Source organism: Myotis nattereri, assembly GCF_964212035.1.
Source record: "Myotis nattereri genome assembly, chromosome: 3".
In the NCBI taxonomy this organism is placed as follows: domain Eukaryota; kingdom Metazoa; phylum Chordata; class Mammalia; order Chiroptera; family Vespertilionidae; genus Myotis; species Myotis nattereri.
The window spans coordinates 66,023,741-66,044,845 of record NC_138077.1 but is presented as its reverse complement, the minus strand read 5'-3'; the positions used below and the strand labels follow the sequence as shown (position 1 = coordinate 66,044,845).

The window sequence follows — 21,105 nt, the reverse complement described above, 5'->3', positions numbered from 1 at the left end:
TAACTCATTCAAATACTAAGACTCCTACTTAAAGAGCAACCCCTAACTCATTCAACTACTAAGACTCCTTCTTCACTGCTAACAAAAAGAAAAAATTTTGAATACATTACCATCTGTAGTGAATGCATACCACTAATGAGATCACAGACTAAAGTGTCAGGTATCTTTAACAATTACATTCAAAATACAGCAGCAGAAAGAAGACAACTCCTTGAATCTTTTTCTCTCATTGAGACTGAACTGCAGATACGGGACAGTGTTTCTAGCAAGTTCCAAAAGGTCTGAATTAGGAGGCTTTGATTAGACTTTGGCTATTTTAGATTTCAAAGAAATGAAAAAGTATTTCAAATTGGGAAATAGTAAACAATGACTACCTATAGCTGATCTCAAAATTCAACACAAAGTAGTGTGTGTGTGTTTTTTGACATATGCAAACATCACAGATTACTACTAGAACATCACATAAGTTTATTTCAGATGTAACAGCAATGTTAAAATCAACAAATTTAATTCTTAACTGCACCAAGTAAACTTAGCCATTTAAGTACTTTTAAAGTTATTCCCTCCAAAAAACTGAGGGAGCTTTTCTTTTCCACCCCACATACCACGGTTTCCCAATAGTTCTGTTTTTGGAGGACTTTCAATTGATGAGTAAACTGCTTTGGTGATATTTCAGAACTTCTTTCCCCATATGAAAACTGATCTGGACAAATTATATATTGCATAGATTTCTCTACAGATTTTCTTCTTTAGAACCCAAATACAATTGCCATCCAGTGTAATTTTTACCTATTCATCCCACGGTAAAAACTGTCCTGAAAAATATGGTGGTTATAATCTGTAATCCAATCATCCAGTTAATAGAATAGTTTTACCTCAATAATAATTTTTATCATATTTTAAAATAACCAACTCAACATGGGGCCTTATTTCAGGCTTTACTGACTCATAAGCATATGAACTAGTGCCCAGCTTCTACCTCTTCTATTTCTTCCTCCTCCATAAGTGGATGGAATTATTTAATACAAGTCTGATGTAGGATGATTAACCCTTTACAAACATTTACAATTTAGGTTAAAGATACTGACTAGTGTGGAAAAAGAAACAGTATAATGATAGGGAGCCTACACACTCAATTCAAAATTTAATATTTTTTCCTCCTTAAATAACAAGTACTTAATTGTCATGAGGCAGCTATTCGGTTTTCAATAACAACATTTAGGGATACATTCATAGGACTGATAGTCCAGGTGAAATGGTTATAGAAATAGAGGCAGTGTCATCTCAGAAAACTCATTTATATATCAAAATCTATTTTGATATCTGTAAGTTTACAAAAAGGCTGAATTCTTCAAACTAATTATGCCTTCTGTAACTCAAGCACTCTTTTCTTGGCAAGAGCAAGCGGAAGCTTATCCATAAGGTAAAGGTGCTTAATGCTAAACTTTTATTCTAAGCTTAGATTTAGACTGCTGAAGTAACTGATACCCAAGAACCAGCATGGTCTATCTACATTTTTACTATCTTAAGATTAGAACCCTATAAACCCATTCATCAACTATCTTCCTTTTCTGTATTATTGTTGGCACTCAACTAAGACTGCTGAAGTCTATTGTACTTTGTACTTTCACATTCTCAAATAAGAACTTAAGATTATAAAGTGTGTATAAACACTGTGTAAAATAATTTTGTCATTTAACATATTTGAAGAGATGAGACTTTCACAGCAGAATTTACATGAGGATAAATATTATGAAACAACCTTCCTCTTAAAGTCAAATGACAGAATCTTCAAACTCTATGCACTATTTTAAAGTCTAATGAGATCATTTGTTGGGCCACCAATATTGGCAATCATAAAAATTTAAATATTGGAGATGGGACTATGGAGGAAAACAAGAAAATTTCAGATGTCTCTTTTCTTACAAAGTTATCAACCTGTCAAAACCACTCCTTATGCACCAGAAAATGATCAGGCATCAACCAGTTCTATCAGTAGAGGTCACAGTGACATTTGCATTGGTAACACTTCTAGACTTTTACTTTTCCAAGAAAGAAGTAATATGTTTAACAATTCTCCCTCCCCCAAATCCTTAAACTTAGTATCACAGGCACAGAATGTAAGCAAATCTGGGATGTTCTCCAACAGATAATAGCACAGCTATGTCGTTCTCAAAAATACTGTCTAGATATTCTTTCCTCATAATCAAATGCTCAGTGGCCACACTTTTAACAGCCTGCATTAACTGACATTAAAGGCATTTATTGTGCCACAAGTCCATCTACTCTTACCTTTAAGTATGTTTTAATATGTCCAATAGACAACACCTGCTTCAGGATTCTTTAGGGGTATTGACCTATACGGACACCAACTCCATTTTCAAGGTTAGACTAACTACTGTGGGTTTACTGAAGAAAGGGGTCAGGAGAAAAAAAAAGTAAGTCACAACAAACCTCTTTAGGTCAGTGTTAAAGGCCATATCTTTAGCTGGAATATTGGAAAAAAAATTAATTCCATCAGCTCACACTCTAAAAGTTAACACCACTAATAACAATCAACAGCAGGAAAAATAAACCTGCTAACAACCAACCAACTCGTTAGCAAAAAGCAGTTTAACTCAAATACTGAGACCAAAGTCTAACACTACCTACCAAAACTATCCCACCCACCCTCAGCCACCAATGAGGAAGGAAGAAATAATTGCTTAAACACACACACACACACACACACAAAATAAGCTTTGTATTTCTTACAAGGATAACAACAGTCCAACTCCTGAGATAGTACTTAGAAGGACAAAAGGTGGAGTTGAAGGCAATGTCTAGGGATTAGTATCCCACAAACAGTCTTGAAAAACCCAAAGTACCACAAACACACTAAACTTGTCTATGATTAGAGAACAAGATATTGCTACTGCTTTTTTTCTTTTGAAATATATATTTTGTAGGTTCTGCCCTTCAATGTGAAAGCAGGACATTAAAAAAAGTTAAAAATAAATTGAAATTGATAGCCAAATTTTCGGGATCATATATCTTAACTGTGAAATAAACAGATCAATACCTCTCCTTCCTACAGTCAAACCACCTCACAAAAACAAGAAAACAAAAACAACCTAAACATGATTAATTTTGAAAGTATTAAAACTTTTAGAGGAAAGTGAAGGAAAGAAAGGAGGAAAAACAAGAACAAGGAGTGGGAAAAGCTTCAAAACAAAGGGGTGGGGGGTGGGGAAATCAATGGGCCTCTCTTTTATTTGGCGACAAGCAAGTGCAAGAAAGTTCATTTGTAATTTGTTCAGTTGTCTGTCTTTTGCGCATCTGCATTCTGGCCAGAAGGAACTTTGAGGTTTTTTTGCAGCACATGAGCATCTGCAGGCTCTATTCTCTTATAGTAGTTCTTCTTGGTCTCAATAATTTCAAAGCCAAACTTCCTGTAGAAGTCAATTGCTGATTCGTTGCTGATCTGGACATGCCTGAGATGTAAGAAGTATCAGAAAAAAAAATTACTATTTCATAAGCTTTTACGTGTTCCCCACAGATAGCTTCAAATTGGTTGGAGGTGGAATATTGCTGAGATTTGTTAGACTTTCTTTGAAATTACTAGTAATCAACAAAGATTAGGTATTCATTTCAGAAAACCTTCTGATGATAGACTTATACTTTTAACCTAGTTTTTACATTTGCAAGACAGTTGGTTGAGATTAGTGACTCAATGAATAGTGATTATTCCTAAAATCAACGAAGAGCTAGCTATCATAACATTTTCTATTACGAGAGAAGATTCCTATAATTAAAAATGGATAATAACCACAAGGATGATTCAAAGACCATATTAACACACATAGAAAGAAAAAGATAAAAATAAAATATTAGGTTTCAAATGCCTGAATATATCCTTTGTGATTGATATAAAAACATGCTATTTTTTGAAAATAATTTGGGCTTTCTCAATTACTCCTCAAATAGCATTATAACTTAATCTCTCCCACTGTCAAAGTAAAAATGAGAATCTTAATAAACAACCCATTATTATGACCTATCCTTGGCTCTTAATCAGAGGTCTCTTAAGATCTAAGTATAGTATCAGCCAGGTTACTCTCTGATTTTTATAATTAAACTCTGCTGCTAATGAGCACCTAACTAAGAGACTAATCAAAAGAGAGTGCAAACTGAGGGTTAAAGTAATATTAATGGATTCTTAAATTTAACAATTTAAATTTTAAATTATTTCATCCCTGTGACTTTGAAGCTCCCACCCCAACATACTAAAGCAAAACAAGAATGTTTTACCTCAGGTTTCTTAATCTATTATTAAAACAAAACAATAAAACATCATAACCACTACGTCCATGGTGTTTCCAAAAGACAAAATAAGTGACCAGAATTAAAAAATTCTGTAAAGATTTCTATTGACAATTTATTAAACTCTTTAGATAATTATATTAAATATCACTGTACTTACAGATAGATGTTGTCAAAAGTGCCATCTTTTTCACAGATGTTTAAGACATGATTTAACATTTTAGTTCCTATTAACAAGACAAACAAATAAGTAATCTCATAAAGATCAATCTTTAAATTACACATAATGACTATCCTAACACTTACTGAGTCCTTATAGAAATTGAAGCAAACACTAGACATCCTGATTTTCTGCATATTTGTTCTCTTTCTATACTATGTATGTTTAAAACTGTTAGTAGAAAAGCAACCTTTATATACAAGACATCCCAGGTAGAAGGAAAACAAAAGGGACATTGATAACAAATCTATATAAGACTTCCAACTGAATTATGTTAATAAATAAATATTATTTTTAAAAAATATTATTATTGCCGAAACCGGTTTGGCTCAGTGGATAGAGCGTCGGCCTGCGGACTGAAAGGTCCCAGGTTCGATTCCGGTTAAGGGCATGTACCTGGGTTGCGGGCACATTCTCAGTGGGAGATGTGCAGGAGGCAGCTAATCGATGTTTCTCTCTCATCTATGTTTCTAACTCTCTCTCTCCCTTCCTCTCTGTGAAAAATCAATAAAATATATTTTTAAAAAAATTGATTTCAGAGAGGAAGGGAGAGGGATAGAAACATCATTGATGAGAGAGAATCATTGATTGGCTGCCGACTGCATGCTCCATACTGGGGATTGAGACCACAACCCAGGCATGTGCCCTTGATCAGAATCAAACCCAGGATCCTTTAGTCCGCAGGCCGACACTCTACCCACTGAGCCAAATCGGCTAGGGCTAAATACTCTTCACCCTCTATAATTCAGTAACCACTTCCCAGTATTCCTAAAAAAAAAAATGCTTTGACTTACTGGGTCAGGAACAATGAATAATGTGTTTATGTTTCTTTGAAGAAAAAAAAAAATAGTAATTTTACCTATTCCTAGCCTTCGGTATGGTGCCAGACATCCTAGTGTCATGATGTAAAGTCTCTTCTGATTCTGTGAATGATCCACTCTGCAGCATACCGCACCGACTGCAATATCATTGAAATAGGCTGCCATGGAAAACATAAAGATATAACTTTCAATAGACAGAATAACACATTTTATTATGATAAGCGAAATAAGGCAGTTAGAGAAAGGTTAAGTATCACATGATCTCACTCATATGTGGAATCTAATAAACAAACTGTTGGATGGATCCAGAGAAACAGACACAAGGAATCGACTGTAGAACCTCAGAAGGGAGGTGGAGGAGTGTAGGTGGATGCGAAGAGATCAGCCAAAGAACTTGTATGCATATATGCATAACCCATGGACACAGACAATAGGGTGGTGAAAGCCTGGGGAGGGGGAGAGGCTAGAAGGGTCAATTGGGGGGAAAAGTATTACATATGTAGTACTTTCAAAAATAAAGTTAAAAAAAAAAAAAAAGGCCAGTCCCCTTAGATTCTCAAGCTCCAGTGGTCCTTAGAGGGAGGGAGCTGGGTGGTGGGCGGCTGGGCAGCTGACTGAGAATGGTCATTCCGTGTGCTCAGGCTTTGGCATGAGGCACCCCGCCTGAGGGCATTTCCACTGCTGCTCTGAGAGGACACCCATCTTCCGCTGGACTTGGAATTCCTGAAGAGCTACGTTTGTGAACAGCTGGCAATAGTTTCTTAACTCCCATATCTTCGTTTTCCTTCGTGTTGCATTTCAGAACATCCAGAAACCATGAATATGAACAACATTAGTAAATGAAGAGTTTGACTGCCATTTCCTCGATGAAGGCTTTACTGCCATGGACATCCTGGACCAGCCGTGGGCAAACTACGGCCCGCGGGCCGGATCCGGCCCGTTTGAAATGAATAAAACTATTGAAAAAAAAGACCGTACCCTTTTATGTAATGATGTTTACTTTGAATTTATATTAGTTCACACAAACACTCCATCCATGCTTTTGTTCCGGCCCTCCGGTCCAGTTTAAGAACCCATTGTGCCCTCGAGTCAAAAAGTTTGCCCACCCCTGTTCTGGACCAAAGAATTAATGAAGTCTCTTCTGATGATAAGGATGCCTGCCTTGTATGTTGTGGACCTGGGAGACTTCTAAAGAAACATCTGAAATGGTTAAAAGCTCTTCCTCGGGGTCACTGACAGCAGAACTACAATGACAGTAGAACGATAGTGAAGACCCTTAGCTGCCATTGGGACAGGATTTGACTGTGCCAACAAAACTGAAATACAATTGAAGTAGAGTTTTGGGGTGCCTCCTTATAAACAAGTGTCTCAGATTAAATATGCTGCCAATAAAGGAGTCCAGATGATCACTTTCTATAGTAAGGTCAATTTGATGAAAGTTGCCAGGGCACATCCAAAAGCAAAGTTAGTTTTGTGGATTGCCACTAAAGATTCCAAAGCTGTCTGTCACCTCAGTGTTAAATTTGATGCCCTACTCAAAACCAGCAGCAGGCTTCTTTTGGAACAGGCAAAGGAGCTAAACATTGATGCCATCAGTGTCAGCTTCCACATGGAAGTGGCTGTACTGACCCTGAGACCTTCATGCTGGCCATCTGATGCCCACTGTGTCTTTGACATGGGAGCTAAGGTTGGCTTCAACATGTATCTGCTGGATATTGGTAGTGGCTTTTCTGGACCTGAGGATGCAAAGCATAAATTTGAGATTGCTAGTGTAATCAACCCAGCCCTGGATAAGTATTTTCCATCAGACTCGGGAGTGACACCCATAGCTGAGCCAGGCAGATACTATGTTGCATCAGCTTTCACACTTGCAGATAATATCACTGCCAAAAAAAGAACAAACAGGCTCTGATGATGAAGAGGAGTTGGGTGAAAAACCTTTATGTATTATGTGAATGACTGAGTATATGGATCATTTAATTGCATCCTCTATGATCATGTGCACGTGAAGTCCCTTCAGCAGAAGAGGCCCAACCAGATGAGAAGTATTATTCATCCAGCATCTGGGGGCCAGCATTTGACAGCCTCCATCACACTGTAGAGAAGTGTGGCTTGCCTAAGACGCATGTGGGGGGCGGGATGCTCTCTGAAAACATAGGTCTTTACACATTTGCTGCTGCTTCTACTTTCAATGGATTCCAGAGGCCGACTACCTACTATGTGCTGTTAGGACTCACATGGCAACTGATGCAGGAAGTCCAGAACCACGACTTCCCACTTGAGGTGGAAGAGCAGGACACCAGTGCTCTGCCTGTGCCTTGTGCCTAGGAGAGTGGGATGAAATGCCTCCCAGCAGCCTGCACTTCAATCATTCTTGTTGCTGTTATGGGGGGGTAGCTTGACTTAAGGGATTTGGCGGGGACCATTAACTTAATTATTGCTAGTTTTGAAATGTCTTTGTAAGTGGAGATGGCACAGATGGAACAATGTGGAAGGCCTACGCGACGGGGTCACACTTATCTGTGTTCCTATGGAAACTATTTAAATATTTTTTTATATGGATTTTTATTCAATGTTCAAACATGCTACTACAGAATGCCCCTCAGCTGCCAGGCAAGCATTTGTAGCTTGTACATTGGCACACAGGCCAGAGGCTTAGTGTTGTGACCTGTTTTAACAATGAAGTACCTTGAAAATTAAGCACTGGGAAATTTTTCGTGTGTCCATTCCACACGGCTTGCCTTGCATGTGTTTTTACAAGTAGGAATCCATGTTTGCATTTCCCCAACAGCTGAGAAAACTGTCCCAGAGGACTTAAGAGTTGGTGATTTTTGTTATTTTGAAACTCCATGGACATGCTTTTTCCTGTTGGGCATTTTTGTTTTAAGTACACGAGTCCTGCATAAAGATTGCTGTGGATTCTTGAAAGGAGTAGTAGGTCTAGCCCAATGCAGGTAGAAGGAACAGGATGGATCAGAAAGGCCATGTCCTCTGCTGATGATAGTGGCCAGCATCTGCCATAGTGGCTCAGCCCACCCCGAATGTCCGTAGATGGCTATGACTGGAATGCCCAGAGCCCCATGTTAACTAACTGGCCTGGTTCCATCACAGCCAGTGCTCAGGAAGGTGCACGAGGCCCTTGGAACTCTGCCCACAGAGACAAGGGACATTCCCTTCCCACCTGGATTTCACTCCAGGGCAAGTTGCATAGTTAAAAGTCAGGAATGTAGTACAGCATTTGGCAGTCATCTTATTTTAATAAATTCAGCAACAATTAAAAAAAAACACCATTTATGAGGACTAAACTGTTGCTATCAGCATTAAGTTTTTGGTTTTTTAAAAAAAATATATTTTATTGATTTTTTACAGAGAGGAAGGGAGAGGGATAGAGAGTTAGAAACATCGATGAGAGAGAAACATCGGTCAGCTGCCTCCTGCACACTCCCTACTGGGGATGTGCCCACAACCAAGGTACATGCCTTTGACTGGAATCGAACCTGGGACCCTTGAGTCCGCAGGCTGACGCTCTATTCACTGAGCCAAACCGGTTAGGGCTCAGCATTAAGTTTTATCAGCTACTTTGAATTTCAACAGCTTCAAAAACCTCCTACACCTTCTTAGAAATTTAATTCTCATCTAGATTAAAGCGAAATATGGGAAATCACACAGGCACACACTAAATAAAAGATGTAGCCATTTCCATTTAAATTTCAAGTATTCTGCCTTGATTTCTCTGAGATTTTTCTCAGAATCTGGAGCACTTCCATTTCTTCACTTGTAAAATAAGGAGATTAAACCTTCCTTTTCTGCTATTAAAAACTAAGGGTCAAGAACATAAATTAACAAACGAAGAAAAAAACCATATTATACCAAGTTTTGCTAGCTCGCCAACCTCCAGCACATCCTTGTAGAACTTGTCATTGTAGCTGACTGGAAAGATGACCTGGTTTAATCTCTTCAGCTGCTTAATATTGTGTGGTGTCACATCTCCCAGCTCGATCCGGCTACTGGAACAAAACAAAATGTACTCAATAAAATATAATTAGCTACATTTGTTAAAATGAACATATTAAAAAGGTACAAATCTTTCTTACATGATTAAAAAATTTGATCTTTTTACAGTAACTTTTTATTTCTATGAAGATTAATACTATTTATAAGCAGATTTTGCCAGGCATTACATTGAGATTCAACTCATAGTGTTTACACACTTGTATACATTTAGAGACGAATACAGTAAACAAATATTAAGAAGTTCAGAATAATATGCTATATAAATGCCAAGGTTTTCCTTGTCGCCTCCGGTTCAGAAAATTTAAAAATATCTCTTACTGATCAAAAAGAATGATGATTGATGATATCTAATATTGGCAAGATGGTAGCAAATGGGATTCTTATACTCTTCTGATGGGAATGTCAGTGGCTATATCTTTAGAAGACAATCTAACACTATATATCAAAAAGCCTAAAAAGGCATCTCCTTTCTCCAAGTAATTCCACTCTAGAAATTTATTCTAAGAATATAATCCAAATTATAGTAAAAGAGCTGCCAACAAAAATATTTTTAATAGCTCAAGTTAATTTTACTACCGTAAAGGTTGATCAAATGTGGTAAGACAAACCTGAGCAAACAGCATCTACATAATTTTTCTTCTTACTATCATTAGCAATATCATTAGTAGAGTTGCTTATATACACTGTCTTCTTAAAAATTTTAATAGGGGATAAAAACATTCAAAGAAGGGAGGAAACTGAGATGGCGGCATAGGTAAACACCGGAAATTGCTGCCTCCCACAACATTAATAAATACAACTAAAAGACAAAACGGACATCATCCAGAACCACAGGAAGGCTGGCTGAGTGGAAATTCTACAACTAGAAGGAAATAGAAAAGCACACTGAGACTCAGAGGAGGCGCAGAAGTGCAGAGGTACGGAGGGGAACACGGCAAGGGCTGGCAACTGAGGACGCAGCTGTCTTTTTGAATTGGGAGGGAGTCACAAGCCCCCGACTCACAAAGGGAGAAACTGGACTGTCTGGCAGTGGGCAGAACTTGGAACTCGAGGGCGGCTTTCTCTCAAAGGTGCTTGCAGCGATTACCAGGACACTGAGACCTGGGGGCCCCTTAGGGCAGGGCTGAGGATCAGCCATAGCTGTTTGCTCCGCCCTGTTGATCCCCTGAGACCCTGCCCCACACAAGCAATCTGAAAATTACCTAACAAACTGCAGCTGGGCCAGACAGACCCAGAACTCCCAAGAGAAGGCCCAAAGCCCCAGCTGGGACTCATTTGGGCACCTACAAACCCCAAACAAGGTAGGGGAATCTGCAGATCTCTTTGTAGTTCCTGCTGGGTAGCCTCAGAAAGAGTCTAAATTAGCACCTCCTTAGAGATACAGGAGCCAGTGTACCCAGTGGTCAGAGTGGGACCATCCAATTACAACTCCTCAGATCCATAAGGGACACACTCAGGGGGCAGACACAGTGAGCACCAAAGCCCCACTGAAGCAAATCTTGCCTCATAAGGGTGTCTCCAGCACAGAAGTTGTCCCACCGTAGACACAGCTGACTCTCACAGCCAATTGGCCTGGAGGTCAATTCCTCCCAGTGATACCTACTACAATCAAGGCTTAACTGCAACAAGACTGTGCACAAAGCCCACAATGGGGTGCACCAAGAGTGTCCACCTCAGGTAATTGGGGAGGCTGAGCCACTGGGCCCTATAGGACACCTAGCACACAAAGCCACTCTACCAACACAGGGAAGCACAAAAAATGTGGAGACAAAGAAACAGGTCACAAATGACAGAAATGGAGGAAAGCAAACGACTGGATATAGAGTTCAAAACCACACTTAGAAGGTTTTTCAAGAACTTTCAAAAAACCGCCGATAAATTTAGTAAGACCCTCAAAAAGTCTGGTGAGACCGCCGATAAATGTAGTGAGACCCTCAAGAAATCTAGTGAGACCCTCGAGGTTATGATAAGGGACCAACTAGAAATTAAGCATACACTGACTGAAATAAAGGATATTATGCAGAGTTCCAACAGCAGACTAGAGGATCGCAAGAATCAAGTTAAAGATTTGAAATACTAATAAGCAAAAAACACCCAACCGGAAAAAAGAAAGAAAGAAAAAAAGAATCCAAAAATATGAAGATAGTGTAAGGAGCCTCTGGGACAGCTTCAAGCGTACCAACATCAGAATTATAGGGGTGCCAGAAGAAGAGAGAGGGCAAGATATTGAAAACCTATTTGAAGAAATCATGACAGAAAACTTCCCTCACCTGGTGAAAGAAATAGACTTACAAGTCCAGGAAGCGCAGAGAACCCCAAACAAAAAGAAACCAAAGAGGACCACACCAAGACACATCATAATTAAAATGCCAAGAGCAAAAGACAAAGAGAGAATCTTAAAAGCAGCAAGAGAAAGAAAGTCAGTTACCTACAAGGGAGTGCCCATATGACTGTCAGCTGATTTCTCAACAGAAACTTTGCAGGCCAGAAGGGAGTGGCAAGAAATATTCAAAGTGATGAATGCCAAGAACCTACAACCAAGATTACTTTATCCAGCAAAGGTATCCTTTAGAACTGAAGGTCAGATAAAGAGCTTCAGAGATAAGAAAAAGCTAAAGGAGTTCATCACCACTAAACCAGTATTATATGAAATGCTGAAAGGTATCCTTTAAGAGGAAGAAGAAGGTAAAGATACAAATTATGAACAACAAATATACATCTATCAATAAGTGAATCTAAAAATCAAGTGAATAAATAATCTGATGAACAGAATAAACTGGTGATTACAATAGAATCAGGGGCATAGAAAGGGAGTGGACTGACTATTCTTGGGGGGGAAAGGGGTGTGGGGATGCGGGAAGAGATTGAAGAAAAATCGTGCACCTATGGATGAGGACGGGGGGGGGGGTGAGGGCAGAGGGTGGGGTGGGAACCGGATGGTGGGGAGCTATGGGGGAAAAAAAGAGGAATAACTGTAATAATCTGAATAAAGATTTAATTAAAAAAAAATTAAAAGAAAACATTAAATAAAAATGAGTTAAAAAATAAAACAATCTGATACCAACCAAGCAGCTAGAAAACTATGTAGGTCCTACCTACTCTTTCTTTCAGTGCTAGTTCCAGATCACAATGACATTGGTCAACAGCAGGAAATACAAACAATACACCGTAATTCAGCAGTTGCCCACCTTTTGGACCTCATGGACCACCAGTGGACCGTGGATCATCGGTTGGCGACCGCTGCCCTAATTAATCATTTGCAATATAGGCACATAGATTTTTAAAACTCTGTTGGAGACGTGGCTAAACAAAAATGTTGATCATCACACTTTTATAACAGCAAACAAAACTAAACAAAAATCTGAGTGTCCATCACAAGGGAACTGGCCAAATAAAGCATGAGCATTAATATACTAGAGGATCTGAGCACAAAATTCACGTGCGGGTACGGTCCCTAGGCCTGGCCTAGATCAGGACCATCTTCCCCAGCAGCTGGCAGTAGGCCCGCCCCCCTCCTCCCCCGCCCTCCCCCCCCCCCCCATCAGGCGATTGGAGCCTGCTAGCCGGGGAAAGGGACTAAGAGGTGCTCAGTTTGCCTCATAGTGACCAGTCCAGTGGCCATTCTGCTGTTAGGGTCAATTTGCATATTACCCTCTTATTATATAGGATATTATCAGTACAGAAAGACAGTGTTGATATATTGTTTTATGGGGTGAAAAGCATATTCCAACTACATATACATCCTAGTATATATGTATACTAGAGACCCGATGCATGAAATTCATGCAAGGGTAGGCCTTTTCCCCCCCTGGCTGCTGGCACCAGCTTCCCTCTGGCACCCAGGACCCGGGGTTCCCTCTGGCCGCCAGCAGGCACCCGGGACCCAGGCTTCCCCTACAGTCCTGGCTTCGTCCAGAAGGTTTTATGGTCTAATTAGCATATTGCATTTTTATTATTATAGATATAAAAATTATGATCTAAGTTTTATTAATACATACAAAAATGTTTAAAGCATATTCCAAAAGACCCTGGCTGTGTAGTTCAGTAGGTTAAGAGCGTCATCCTGATATGCCAAGGTTGCAGGTTAGATCTCCAGTCAGGGCACATAAAAGAAGCAACCATTGAATACATAAATAAACAAGTGGAACAACAAATAGAGGTTTCTCTCTCCCCCTAATATCCATCAATCAATAAAAAAATTTAAAAGCATGTTCCAAAGAACGTGGTCAAAATTGTAGGTAATTTTTAACACAACATCCTCTGAAATATTAAAATTTAGCTTTGCGCAGTGGCAGTATCGTAGCCAATGAGGTTTATCCGAGGCGCGATTATTGCTAATTGAAAATTTAGATAATTAGAAACAATAAAATGTATTACAGTTCTTAAAAAAAACAAACAACTCTCCCCTCCTACCCCATTATAGACCATTATGTTCATTTGGAACTTTGGCCTTCCTGTCTCGATTCTTTCATTTTTATTTTGTTTTTCATTTAATTGCGAGCAACTACCCTTGAACATCTTGTATGTCTTCTTAAAATCTGAACATTTTACCCCAAATCTTTTTATTAAAATGTAGTGGGCTCATATACCTATCATTTACCATTCACAGTTTGTTTGCTTTTTTTAAATATATTTTATTGATTTTTTTACACAGAGGAAGGGAGAGAGATAGAGAGCTAGAAACATCGATGAAAGAGAAACATCGTGGGGGGGAGGTTGGGGGTTAATGGGGGGGGATGAGGACACATTTGTAATACCTTAACTAATAATAATAAAATGAATGAATGAATGAATGAATGAATGAATGAATAAATAAATAAATAAATAAATAAATAAATAAATAAATAAGAAAGAGAAACATCGATCAGCTGCCTCCTGCACATCTCCTACTGGGGATGTGCCCGCAACCCAGACACATGCCCTTGACCGGAATCGAACCTGGGACCTTTCAGTCCGCAGGCTGACGCTCTATCCACTGAGCCAAACTGGTTTCGGGTCACAGTTTTTTTTATTGGCAGATACTGATTGTTATTGTTATAAAATACAGGATTCCTTAAAATACAGGATCACATCTTATATAAATACTAGCGGCCTGGTGCACAGATTCATGTATATTGCAAGGGAATCTGGTGCAGGTGAACCAGATTCGGGGCTGACAAGGCCCCAGCAGCAACCTAACCTAACAGCCAGAGCGTCGGCCCCCTGGTGGTTATAACATTATCCTACCTAATAAAAGAGAAACATGGTAATTGGCGTACAACCGCTACCCTTCCCATTGGCTAATCAGGGCAATATGCAAATTAACTGCCAGCCAAGATGGCGGCAGGCAGCCAGGCAGCTTGAAACTAACATGAGGCTGGCTTGCTTCAGTGACGGAGGACTGCAACATTCCCCGCCTGACGCTGCAGGCCTCTGAGCTGGCAGTTTGAAACATAGTTACAAAAATAGAAGCTAAACAAAACCCCAGAAACCAGCTTTCAGCGAGAAGGGATCTCAGACCTGGAGTTGATACAGAGTTTCGATTGTAGAACCTAAACAAACCAGATACCTGCTTTCAGGAGCGGAGTCCTAAGAGCTGGAGCCTCAGAGCTAAAGCTGGCACAGAATAAAATAAAAAGAAAAAGAAAAAAAGGAGCAGCTGGGAGCTTCAGTCCCAGCCTGAAAACAGCCCTCAGCCCCTCACCCAGACTGGCCAGGCAACCCAGTGGGGACCCCCACCCTGAAGGGTGTGTGACCAGCTGCAAACAGCCATCATCCCCTCACCCAGCCTGGCCAGGCACCCCAGTGGGGACCCCCACCCTGATCCAGGACACCCTTCAGGGCAAACCAGCCGTGCACCAGGCCTCTATTCTATGTATAAAAGGGTAATATGCCTCCCAGCACCGGGATCAGCGGAGCTGAGAGGCCTCCCGGCACTGGGATCAGCCTGACAGGGGGCAGCGCCCAAACCCCCTGATCGCGCTGCGGCTCTGTGTGTGACAGGGGGCGGGGCCACAACCTTCCTATCGGCCCTGCTCTGTTCCTGACAGGGGAAGGCGCCCCAACCCCCTGATCGGCCCTGCTCTGTGCCTGATAGGGGGGATCTCCCCAACCTCCTGATCGCCCTGCGGCTCTGTGTGTGCAACCTCCTGATCGCCCTGCAGCTGTGTGTGTGACAGGGTGCGGCGCCCAACCCCCCCACCCCATAGGCCCTGCTCTGTGTGTGACGGGGTAGAGCCATAACCTCCCCATCAGCCCTGCCCTGAGTGTGAGAGTGGCAGCGCCCCAACCCCCTGATCAGCCCTGCTCTGTGGGTGATAGAGGGCGGCATCCCAACCCCCCCATTGGCCCTGCCCTGAGTGTGACAGTGGCGGCGCCCCAACCCCCTGATCGGCCCTGCTGTGTGTGTGGCAGGGGGGAGCTCCCCAACCCCGATGGGCCCTGCTCTGTGCGTGACGGGGTGGCGCCGAAACCTCCCAATTCGCCCTGCTCTGTACATGACGGGGCGGCGCCCCAATTTCCCAATCAGCCCTGCTCTGAGCCTGACCAGGGGCTGCACCTTAGGGATTAGGCCTGCCCTCTGCCACCCGGGAGCAGGCCTAAGCCAGCAGGTCATTATCTCCTGAGGGGTCCCAGACTACGAGAGGGCACAGGCCGGGCTGAGGGACCCCCCCCCCCCTTGAGTGCACAAATTTTTGTGCACCGGGACTCTAGTATGTATGTGTATATATATATATATAAATAAATGTTATTTTTTAAAAGAATTTCTCCCACTTAATTAACACATCCATCACCTCACATTGTTATCATTTTTGGTGTGTGGGAACATTTAAGTTCTACTTTCTTAGCAAATTTCAATTATATAATACAGTGTTAACTACAGTCACCGTATTTTACATTAGATCATCAGACCTTATGCATTTTGTAGCTAAAAGTTTATACCTTTGTACCAATCTCTCCCTACTTCCCTACCCTGGCAACCACTTTCCTACTGTTTGAGATTTTTCTTAGATTCCATATGTAAGTGATACCATGCAATACTTGCCTTTCTGTCTTTTTTTAAGGTTCCACATACAAGTGATACCATGCATCATAATGCTACTCTTCAACTTAGTATATAGCACTACAAACTGGGTACAGTAATTTCTTTAACTATAATGTAGCTTCATCAGTTACATTTATAGCATACTACCTAAAAATCACTCTAATGCACTTAAAAAAAATTTTAGTCTCTGGCCTTGGCTGGGTGGCTCAGTTGGCTGGAGCATCATCCCATACACCAAAATGTGGTCGGTTCGATAACCAGTCAGGGCACATACAGGAGGCAACTAACTGATGTTTCTCTCTCTCTGTCCCCCCCCCTTCCTCTCTCTCTCTCAAATCAATAAACATATTCTCAGGTGAGGATTAACAACAACAATACACAAAAAAATTTAGCTTCTGTATTTTAAAAGTGATCGAGCCTGGCAGGTGTGTGGCTTAGTGGTTAAGTGTTGACCTATGAACCACGAAGTTTAGGTTCCATTCCCAGTGGGGGGGGAGGGGGGGCCTGTAGGAGGCAGCCTATCCGTGATTCTCTCCCGTCATTGATGTTTCTGTTTCTCTTTCTCTCTTCCTCTCTGAAATCAATTAAAAAAATATATATTTTTAAAGAGTTATTAAGCCCTGGCCAAGTGTGCTCAGTGTTTAGTGTCGGCCTGCACAGTGAAGGGGCCGCAATCGATGTCTCTCTCTCACATTGATGTTCCCCTCTCTCCTTACCCCTCCTTTTCCACTCTCTCTATAAATTAATGGGAAAAATATCATTGGGTGACGATTAACAACAAGAAAAAGCGATTGAAAAACACATTATGAAGTCCAATACTAAACAATGATAAAGAAAAAATTAAAAAACCCAGAAGTCAAGCTTCTAAATTATAAGTGAAAGAATTTCAATTAAAAAAAAAATTTAAGAATGATTTCTGGGTAATCGCCAGTATTCATATATAATAGTATTTATAATTTTTAAAAGGATCAAAACCAGGTCTTTCTTGTCTTTATACAGAAGAAGGCGGTTAAAGTGCAATGTGCTAGACGAATCTAATAAAAGTTAACTACTAAAAAAAGTTTTCACTGCGGTAGACAGATCAAGCCTAAATATAGAACACAATATTGAATCATTAGGGAATAGGCAGTTTAATCTTTCCTTGCGTAATTTTAAAATATACATGTTTTGATTTACTAAATCAAACAGAAAAAAACAGGCTATTACCATAGAAATTACTTAGGAAATGAAAATATCCTATAATACTAAGACCAGAAATAACTGATATATAGAGTCTTGCAGTATTTTCTATAGACAAACAGGCAGGTACATACATATTTTAAAACAGAATTTTAAAACTCTAATAGAATTGTTTGGTAGTTATTTAAGAAAGGAATTAAGCAAGTTTGATTATTAATAGACTGCCAGAATATGCTATGAACAGAATTTTAAAGTGGCTATTAAATGTAACTGTCAGCAAACTTCACCTTCAAATACAGTATAACTCGGATTGAAATGGAATACTTCTTTAATCCTGGTCACTTAGCTCTGAATTATTTTAAGAAGTGGATATTCTAAATATAGCAGAGTAGCCCTGGTTGGTTAGGCTCAGTGAATAGAGTGTGGGCCTGTGGACTGAAGGGTCCCAGGATTGATTCCGGTCAGGGACACATGCCCGGGTTGTGGGCTTGGTTCCCATTGTGGGGAGGACGGCCGATCAATGATTGATTCTCTCTCATCATTGATGTTTCTATCTCTCTCCCTCTCCCTTCCTCTCTGAAGTCAATAAAAACACATACATACATAAATAAATAAAGCAGAGTAATATTACCAACTTATATAATTTAACAAAGAATGTGTAGTATCAAAGGCATAAACATAGAGGGCTATGTAGAAATACTAAGAAAACAAGAACATCACTTGAATAGAGCTTTAAAGAATTCTAACTGTAGATCTAAAATTTTCTAGAGTTCTCACAAACATCAAAGTTGCTTACTCAAAGCATAAATCAGTTATTTCAATATATGAACACCTATGTGCTAACACTTGGAATGCAAAGGACTTTACACCTAAGTATATATAATACAATATGCTAGTAATAGCACATGCACACAAAGTATAAAAATAATACTAATAGAGATCCTGAGAAAGGTTGTGAAGGATGACTAGGAGTTTGTTTTGTGGGAGGGCAAAAAATGCATTCTAAGGAAAGGGTAGAACATGAACAAAACAGCAATTATGAATTCCCAAAACTATAGGCAATGCAATACGGTAAGACAAAGTATGCGTTGTGTAAATGTGGAAGCTGGGGTTGGAGAGGAAGGAGAACAAATTTTATGAGGACTTGCACATCAAGATAGGATGCTTTGTGTATTTTCAAGTTATGTTATTAAGAGCATAAACATTTAGGACTGTTATGATTTGATCCTTTGATCTTTTTTGCCATACTCATCCTTATCTTAAAACCTACTTTGGCCTGGCTAGCATGGCCTAATGGTAGAGCACCGACTTATGAACCACATCACAGTTCGATTCCCAGTCAGGGCACATGCTGGGTTACATGCTTGATCTTCAGTGTGGGGAGTGTGGAAGGCAGCTAATCAATGATTCTGTCATCACTATTTCTAACTCTCTCTCCCTGCCTCTTCCTTCCTCTTTAACATACGATTTTCTTTTAATCAATGCCCCATAGTTTATCTTTTAGCATCCTTTTAACTTTTTTTGTGTGTTTATATTTGTAAACAGTATGTAAACAGTTTGTAAACACTATGTATTGAAGAGTCTTATTCCTTTAATCTGGTAATTGGAGCATTTACTCTGTTTAGATTTAAGGTAATTATTAATGGGGTCTATTCAAATCCATCAGCAATTTTCTATTTCTATCAACTATTAGCTGTCCCTCGATTTTTCTGCCTTATTAGGGGGTCAATTTTCTTATCTTTTTAAAATCATGTTATATTTTCCAATTACAGTTGACATATAATGTATCATCAGTTTCAGGTGTATACCTCAGTGAGTAGACATTATATAAGTAAGCAATCATCCTGATAAATCTTGTATCACCTGACACCATACATAGTTATTAGATTATTATTCACTATACTAGAGTCCCAGTGCATGGATTTGTGCACCAGTGGGGTCTCTCAGCCTGCCTGCGCCCTCTTGCAATTCGGGACCCCTCAGGAGATGTTGGACTGTCAGTGTTGGCCGGCAACCTGCAGTCCAGCATGCCCCAAGAGATGTAGTAGTATGCGAAGCAGCAGGCAGTCGGGGATGAGCCCGGGCCAGGCGCCATGCCACTTCCACTCATCCTGGCCCCTCTGCACCTGCTGCTGCTGCACTTGCCAGCTGTGAGCCCAGCATCTCGTGCCTGTAAGTCAGCCAAGTGGTGCTCCCGCTGTGGGAGTGCACTGATCATCAGGGGGCAGCTCCTGTGTTGAGCATCTGCCCCCTGGTGGTCAGTGCGTGTCATAGTGACTGGTCGTGCGGTCACTTATGCTTTTACATATACAGATTCCCGATGCTGTACTTTACATCCCCATGACTATTCTGTTACTACCAATTTTTAAATTTTAACGCCTTCACTTTTTTCATCCAACCCCAAACTTCCCTCCCATCTGGCAAGAAAAAAAATGTTCTGTTATTTATGAGTCTGTTTTGGTTCTGATTGTTCCTTCATTTTGTTTCAGTTTCTTTTAGACTCAATTGTTGACAGATATGTATTTTTATCGTTTTACTGTTAAGATATTTAACCTTTTTCCCCCCTTCTTCTTAAAAAAGACCTTTCTAATATCCTATCTAATAAAAGAGAAACATGGTAATTAGTGTACAACCGCTACCCTTCCCATTGGCTAATCAGGGCAATATGCAAATTAACTGCCAGCCAAGATGGCGGCCGGCAGCCTGGCAGCTTAAAGTGAACATGAGGCTTGCTTGCTTCAGTGACGGAGGACTCCAACGTTCCCCGCCTGCCACTGAAGGCCTCTGAGCTGCAACTCTAAGCAACTATGTAACAAAAATAGAAGCTAAACAAAACCCCACAAACCTGCTTTAGTCCGCCAGGCTTCAGCCAGCAGGATCGCAACATTGTTTCAAATACAGAAGGTAAACAAAGGCCAGAAACCTGCTTTCAGCAGCGGAGGCCTAAGAGCTGGAGCCAAGCCTCAAAGCTAAAGCTGGCCCAGAATAAAAAAAAAGAAAAAAAGGAGCGGTTGGGAGCTTCAGTCACCCGCCAGCCTGAAAACAGCCCTCAGCCCCTCACCCAGACTGGCCAGGCAACCCAGTGGGGACCCCCACCCTGAAGGGTGTATGACCAGCTGCAAACAGCCATCATCCCCTCACCCAGCCTGGCCAGGCACCCCAGTGGGGACCCCCAACCTGATCCAGGACACCCTTCAGAGCAAACCAGCCAGCCCCCACCCGTGCACCAGGCCTCTATCGTATATAGTAAAAGGGTAATATGCCTCCCAGCACTGGGATCAGCGGAGCTGAGAGGCCTCCCAGCACCAGGATCAGTGTGACAGGGGCAGCGCCCAAACCACCTGATTGCCCTGCGGCTGTGTGTGTCACAGGGGGCGGGGCCACAACCTCCCTATCGGCCCTGCTCTGTTCCTGACAGGGGAAGGCGCCCCAACCCCCTGATCTGCCCTGCTCTGTGCCTGATAGGAGGAGCTCCTCAACCCTCTGATTGGCCCTGCTGTGTGTGTGACAGGGTGCGGCGCCCCAACGCCCTGATCGGCCTTGCT

General features: G+C 41.0%; 1 protein-coding gene and 1 pseudogene across 3 annotated transcripts in view; one reads left to right on the top strand and one right to left on the bottom strand.

Annotated features, from left to right (window-relative positions):
* Positions 1-2,464: 2,464 nt before the first annotated feature.
* The window catches only part of NAA50 (N-alpha-acetyltransferase 50, NatE catalytic subunit), a 48,791-nt gene continuing 30,150 nt past the window's right edge, over positions 2,465-21,105 (bottom strand). Inside the window, exons 2-5 of one of the 2 annotated variants that reach the window (XM_081086296.1) lie at positions 9,214-9,350; positions 5,382-5,501; positions 4,463-4,529; positions 2,465-3,473 (exon numbers count right to left, since the gene is read on the bottom strand). In XM_081086296.1, coding sequence (XP_080942422.1) covers positions 3,296-3,473; positions 4,463-4,529; positions 5,382-5,501; positions 9,214-9,350 — 502 coding nt within the window. In that variant the 3' untranslated portion in view covers positions 2,465-3,295. The remainder of the gene's footprint in view (positions 3,474-4,462; positions 4,530-5,381; positions 5,502-9,213; positions 9,351-21,105) is intronic. The other variant, XM_081086297.1, reaches the window with a different exon arrangement.
* Positions 6,166-7,671, top strand: LOC308516878 (ornithine decarboxylase-like; annotated as a pseudogene). The gene is made up of 2 exons: positions 6,166-6,246; positions 6,468-7,671. The product of its transcript is annotated as an ornithine decarboxylase-like (transcript).